Source organism: Tachysurus fulvidraco, chromosome 10, assembly GCF_022655615.1.
Source record: "Tachysurus fulvidraco isolate hzauxx_2018 chromosome 10, HZAU_PFXX_2.0, whole genome shotgun sequence".
Lineage (NCBI taxonomy): Eukaryota > Metazoa > Chordata > Actinopteri > Siluriformes > Bagridae > Tachysurus > Tachysurus fulvidraco.
The window spans coordinates 23582236-23589015 of record NC_062527.1 but is presented as its reverse complement, the minus strand read 5'-3'; the positions used below and the strand labels follow the sequence as shown (position 1 = coordinate 23589015).

The following is a 6780-nucleotide window of genomic DNA, read 5'->3' as shown; positions in this document are numbered from 1 at the left end:
CTTCTCACTTTGCTGATGAGTTCCCTGCAGTATCGACCCATTTTTGGTGGACCTCCCAGTAGTCGCTACCTGGTTTACAATTCAGTTGGTGTGTACTTTAATATAAAAAGTTGTTTGCTTTAGAAGCAGAAACCGGTTACTGAAAAGTTATGTGTAACAAACTCAATTTTGGTATTTGCTGTGGCTTTACGTTTGACAGCTGTTAGGGAGGATGAATTTTTTTGGCAGGAAAAATGTTCAGTGCCACTTTGAAAGATGTCTCAGATGTGCTGGAAGAGGTATGGAAATAGACATAACTCAGAGGATTAGTAGGAAGGGTACTAAACTATTTATTGAAGAAATTTTAGGATTGTCAGTAGCAAGTGTAAGAACCTTTTTTTAATATTTTTTTTATCATTAAAAGTATTTAATTATTTAACTTAAATATTCAAAAAGGCATAATTTGTTAACCAAATCACTTTTGTTGATTATCTTCTCAGATTCAAAATACAGCTACTTTGGAGTCACTACAAGATGATATTTTTAAAAAAATAGCACCCTGCTCCAGTCTGCTGGGTGTTTTCGATATATATTTATATATATATATATATATATATATATATATATATATATATATATATATATATATATATATATATATATATTACAAGCCTGTTAATAAGACAGCGTAAATTCTGACTGCTTTGACAGATTTAAAGATGGATTTGAGACTCTGAACTTTCTGACAGCACTTCAGAACCATCAAAGTGTTTTGGCTCCTTTCCTTTCCCACACTGAGAAGAAGCTGACAGCAACTGATTTGGAAAACCTTTTGGTCAGACTATCTCCTCGACTGTGAAAGTTTGTAATTTGTGCTTAAAAATAAGTAAAAAGCTTCTTTAATGAAAAATCTGAGTCTTGTTTTTTTGTTTGTTTTTTTAGAACATCAGACTCAAGTGTCATTGAAGAACGTACTTATGTTTGCTACCGCCTGACTTCACTTCCTCCTGCTGGAATTACACCACGTCATTGCATTGTGTTTCTGGCCAGTTCACCCTTCCCAATGGCAAATACTGTACAGTACGTGTGCAAACACCCTCAAGTTACCACACTTGGACACCTACAGTCTTTTTCTTGCTCAAATGGATTTTGGAATCCAGAACTCTCCAGGTTTTGGATGCATTTAAATAGCCATAATTGAAGATGTTGAATTATAATGGCATCAATTTCACATCCTGAGTATCATGGACATAAGACAAAAAATACATGTGAAAACAAATCTAACAAAAAAGAACAAAATAGTCATCAAATAGATTTTAAAACAATATCCCCCACCCCAATTCTGCTGAATTTTGCTTTAGTTAATTATTATCAGTTTTATTTACTCAATTTATATTCATGCTTTAGTTTTTATCGTCATTTCCAAGTCTGTTTTTGAATTATGAAGAGACTCATGCAGGTCATGGGCAAGTTTAAAGTCTCTTGGTCATCTGATTCTAACCTTACAGCTCCTTTGTAGACAGTCAATTAGTTTTAATAACGTGTTGAGAATTTGTAAGTCTTTGTTTTTAATTATGATACACGTTTGTCATGTTTTTTATTAGCACAATATTCATGATGTGAAATTGACACCATAGTGTTTTTCTTAGTTGTTCTTAGGTTGTACTCTGGTTCCTATATGTTTTTTTTTTTTTTTTTTTTTTTTTTTTTAATAAAATTGATGTTCAAAGACCAGTTCTTTCCTTTAATGTGAAATAAAGTTGTAATGCTTCGTCACAGTTCTCTGGCCACTGTAATCGAGTATGTTGCATTGCAAACTCTAGATATTCCTGAATGTTTTTATCGCCACATAACTGAGGTGTCAGCCTTGATTCAGGAAAAGCAGATAACATGATTTCCTCAACTGCAAAGCCACAGTCCCTTGATCCTGACCTGCAAAAAGATAGATTTCTGTGAAAATGTATTTAGCAGATACATTTATAAAATGTAACCATTGTAGTTTTGTATTTTAAACAACCTTTTATAATCAGATTAATTATGAAATGCAGTTTTACAGATATGATTATCTGACCTGTGTGGTAGATGATAGAGTTCATTTGGTATACCTCCAGGACACATTGCAAGTCTGGAGGACCTAATCCTGTGCTTATTCCAGAGTTCTACAAATTCATCCAAGGCCTCTTGCGGAAAATTTTGAAAGCAGAACTGAAGCAGGCACTGATGTTCGATGCTACCAATGAAGTGACCTTCATTCCTGAGATCCCCAAACAGTTCTATCCAGAACTGATCCCTACAACAAACGACCAAATACAAAAATCACATCATACAATAATTTATTCTTATGTAATTTTGTGTGACAATTTAATTTAAATAAATGTCATAATGCATAACTATTACACTAACCACTAAGGCATCAAAACTAAATTTTCAGTCTTGGACAAAAGCTTAAGAATATGAAGTGTTGTGAGCCAGCGGCATGCAAGAGATGTTATCAGACACTGGCATGTACTGGATGGAGTTACAGAACTCTACATACCTGATACTGTTTTTCTTAATACTGGTCCTCAGCAAATAAATAATAATAAATATCAAGGTACACCACGACCAATTATTAACTTATCCATCAATAGACAGACAGACATAGATAATACAAAGAGAAGGAGAAATAGGGAGAGAAAAGCTAAACGTAAGAGGAAGAAACAAAGAAAGATTGATGTAAAAATTCAAAAGGTTGAAGAATTGGTTGAAGAGTTAAACGATCTGAATATGAGTGTTTAAAAGAAGACACCGAGGGATCAGACGCTGTACCTAGACAGCTGGAAGAAGATTCCAAAAGAAAAAAGAAGACTATAATGCATTATGTGTTATTATGTTTTATTTTCAGAATGTTCAAAAAAAATAATGAAATGCTTTTCTTTTACTTATAATCATGTATCCTCATGTAATAGAGTTGATTAGATTAATCTTGTGTATTTTACTGTAAACTTTCTAGTAGTAAACACTTATAAAGCCTACTGTGTATTACTGAGAGTATCTGCACACAAGTGTTTCAAGGCCTGCTGTTAAAAGTAAAGCCTTCTGTGTATTCACAGGGAGTAATCTGCATGTGCAGTGTTTTATAGCTTGCTGTCAAATTCCAGGGCAAGAGAAAGCTTCAGTTCTATATAATCACAGCCTGAGAAGTTGCAGGAAGTATGACCACATATAGAAGTGTTAACCGTGAGGTTAGAAAAGAAAAGACATTAGCAGCGCACACAGAGTCGGCTGGTGAGATATGTTTGGGAAACCGAGAAGTATTTATGAAATAAGATGGTAGCCGTCTAAAAGGCACAAAGCCAACTAAACCTGACAGCCAAATCTATCTGGCCTCAGTAAAAAAGTATAAAAGTCTTGAATCACATTGTGTGTGCATTCTATTGTAAGCAGCCTTAGTGCATGTTATACTTTAGGTGCATCATAGAACAAACGCAAGTTTACAATTGGAGAGTGTTTCTTGGTTTGTTAAAATCTTTGCATTTTAATACCTTTTACTTATTCTAGTACTGTTTGATTATTTGAAGGAAGCTTTTATTTGTAATCTTTTTCTTTTTATTTTACATATATTACACACACCTATTTGTATTACACTACTTTTAATAAAAACAAGGCCTCCCATTGTGAGGATCCTGAAAAGACAAAAAGGTCTAAGTCTGCCTCCTTCATTTAAAGATTCAAACAATAGTTTAAGTAGAAGACCTCGGAGAGGAGCCTTTGTTAGAAGACCGAGGGGACTTCGAAGGACACCTGCGTTCAAGGTAAGACCAACTTTTAATAGTTGATCTTGTGTTTCCAACACAACCCCGTGCCAGTTAAGATACACTCCTTAGTGGGGGCGCGGAAGGTTTCCTACGCAATCCGAAAACATGTGTCGCTAAGGGGCAAATATGTCAGTATAATTACTTCAGAAGTCAACACAAACCTTAATTTTCTAAAGCTGGACCACCAAGATTCAATGTGCTGATTGCTAACTGATGTACTGTCAGGGAGCTCCGTGACTCTTCTGTGTGTGCCCCGCCCACAAGGAGCTGCTCGCTGGCTTACTAAACACTCACACCTGACTCTCGTTACACACTCATCACCCTACCATTATATATACCCCTCTCTCACCCTCAATCCCTGTCCATTATTATCAATGGTACGGCTGTGCATTCCTCGCTTTTCCTGTATGCGTGTTCAGCTTCACGCTTCTCCTAAGCGCTCCCTAGGATATTACACCGTCTGCCTTTCATTTCTCTCAGGACTTTTGTGGCAATAAACTCTGTTTGCTTTCTTGTTTGCTTGTCTTCCGCCTCAGTATCTCCCATAACATGTACCATACATGTGGCTTCTTGAGCCAGCATAGTAGTCTGTATGGTGATGACGGAAGGTGCACTGTACTGCTGCCAATGTGCCATCTTCTGTTCCACAGTCCGTTCGTAGTCTCATAGGAGCAACACCAAGGTGTTGTACACAAATAATGTTGTGTACAATTACAGCAGGATCATTGTTAGTTGGCCCACAATTAAGCCACAGGACACGTCTCAAAAAACCGTCAATGCATCCTGATAAAGTGAAACCAAATGGCTTTAGTTTATCATAACCATCCACATGCCACAGATAGTTTGGTCCCATGGAATGATAAGTACGTCGAACAAATCTACGACGTCTCCTTTGCTCTGTCCCATTTGGGTGGAGTTCTTTTAGCAACCGCATAACATCATCACGTTTAACACGCAACTTGTGTTTCTGTTGAAGTGTCCGGTAACCAAACAACACCAGAGTGTCCGGTAACCAAACAACTGTCTCGGCCACCGTACCTTTCTCTCCTGTTGAACTTAAGATAAACACACATTTATTATTTACTCAGTACATCGTGTCTTTCTTTACACATAGACCTGTATAAAGTGAGATTACTTATTTTTTTTAAAACTTTAGTATTTCTAATTTTTTTGTGGAGTGATTTCGAGGGAGTTACTTGAGCTGTTCACAGGGAGGAGTTTGGCATCACTGAGTAAAAGCCTTTTATACAAACACAAAAAAAAGAAATGTACATAGTTTGTTGGTAAATTTAACACACTGATGAATCTGACCGCTATCTGGGATTAGATTAGATTTCTGATATTTAAAAAAAAACTATAAGGTGGTGTCTATTAAATAACTGAAAGTACAGTCCACAGATTTAGATAAACATAGAGAAGAATTTAAAACTCAACTTTACCTTGGAGATGGAAAAACATTTCTTTTGATTCACTAGGATTAAGTACTAAGTATATAAAGAGTATGAGTTTAGGAGGTTCTGCTGTTCACCGCCGTTAACAAGATCTGCCTGACACCACCTTATAATCTACATAATAGTTTATAAATATCAGAAATCTAATCTGATCGCAGGTAATGGTCAGATTCATCAGTGTGTTAGATTTACCAACAAACTCTGTACATTTCTATTTTTTTGTGTTTGTATAAAAGCTGATGTAACGGAGTTAAAAAGAACATTAATACTAATTATATCCATGGTGTTGAATTAGAGGATAAATTAAGTCAAATGGTGTTTTTGGCGCCCCCTAGTGTTTAATGCATTGCAGACATTTATTAGTTTGTCCTTGCGCGCCTGCCATAGTTCAGCAGAAAATAAGTGAAACTGCGCGGTTAAGCGTGTTTCTCTTTTCTCTGTTTATGGTACTTTTATAAAGGTGATAATAGCGTGTTTAATACGACTTTTAACAATATAAACATTTGTAGTAATTATATGAACAAATGTACAGGAGTTGGATTGATTTATATGTCGGATGGAAACTTTGTTGAGTAATTATTGTGGTGTTAACAAGTTTGTTTATTTTATGTTTTTCTTATTGCAGTGGTTTATGTCTGCAGTGGTTTATTTTCAACCAGTGTTTTACATTTTGATGTATTTCTCAGGTATGTGATTTGCATGTTTATTTTTGTTATTTTGTTAATATGGAATTGTTACAAGTTTGTATGAGTTCAGCAGAAAATGACTGACACTGCTGCGGTGGTTTGCTGTACGTCTGCAGTGTTTTCACCCAGTGTTCTACATTTTGATGTATTTCTCAGATACGATCACAAATGCTGCGGAGAATAAAAATAAAGAACAGACAACCAGAGTCTTGTGTACGTCGTGTATCTAAAGTTCGTGACGGTTGTGTGTCACACAACGGACAGCAATCGTTACACTGACAACGTTTGTTCGAATTATTGTGTACAGTCACGTGTTCGTATGTGAAATTTTGTGGAGGCTTCAATTTTTTTATGTGTAAACTAAAATCTGAAGAAATGGTGTAATGTGATAAAGCAGGGTTTTAGCTCATGATTTGACATAATACTTTATTGTCAAAACATGTCTGAAATTTTTCTTGCATCACATTATATTTTCTATGTTTGCAGCAATCATCTCTTACACAACATCATCCACAAACTCAAATAAAAAAAATTGCGATTTACGATTAAGTGTCTTATTTAGCTCAAGGATCGCCTGATGCACAAAGGAGTATTTTATTTTTTTTTTTACTATTGGGATTCTGTACCTCAGATTTGATGATAATAATTCATACATGATCGGGATCAGAAATTATATTATTAGCCAGTCAACAATCCTTGAGCAGATTTTTTCACTGAGTTCAAATTGTTTTTCATAGACAGGAAGTTCAGTGTGTATGAATATTGCATGAACTAACAATATTACTGAGACTCTTATCAATCTGATGCTGAGTAAAAACACTAAAACTCGTATCCTGATCCCTGTAGCAGTGCTGAGAAAAGAGGAGA

At 35.5% G+C, this 6780-nt stretch overlaps 2 protein-coding genes across 3 annotated transcripts in view; one reads left to right on the top strand and one right to left on the bottom strand.

Moving 5' to 3' along the window:
* Positions 1-1588: 1588 nt before the first annotated feature.
* On the bottom strand, positions 1589-4412 carry LOC125145715. Its single transcript, XM_047819788.1, has 4 exons — positions 4337-4412; positions 3938-4058; positions 2051-2269; positions 1589-1911 (listed from the first exon to the last, which is right to left on the bottom strand). Exons 1-4 carry the CDS (start codon positions 4410-4412, stop codon positions 1704-1706), a joined length of 624 nt encoding a protein of 207 aa, XP_047675744.1. The 3' UTR covers positions 1589-1703.
* Positions 4413-5603: 1191 nt separating this feature from the next.
* LOC113651470 overlaps positions 5604-6780 on the top strand; it is a 50053-nt gene continuing 48876 nt past the window's right edge. Inside the window, exons 1-2 of one of the 2 annotated variants that reach the window (XM_047819939.1) lie at positions 5604-5687; positions 5853-5913. In XM_047819939.1, the coding sequence (XP_047675895.1) occupies positions 5859-5913 (55 nt within the window). In that variant the 5' untranslated portion in view covers positions 5604-5687; positions 5853-5858. Of the gene's footprint in view, positions 5688-5852; positions 5914-6780 lie in introns of those variants that run through there. The other variant, XM_047819941.1, reaches the window with a different exon arrangement.

Coding starts and splice junctions, on each gene's coding strand:
- LOC125145715 (XM_047819788.1), bottom strand. CDS start 4,412: ATGGCACATTGGCAGCAGTACAGTGCACCTTCCGTCATCACCATACAG. Junction 4,059..4,336: donor GCTGGCTCAAGAAGCCACAT/GTATGGTACATG, acceptor GTGAGTGTTTAG/TAAGCCAGCGAGCAGCTCCT. Junction 1,912..2,050: donor CTCTATCATCTACCACACAG/GTCAGATAATCA, acceptor ATCTTTTTGCAG/GTCAGGATCAAGGGACTGTG.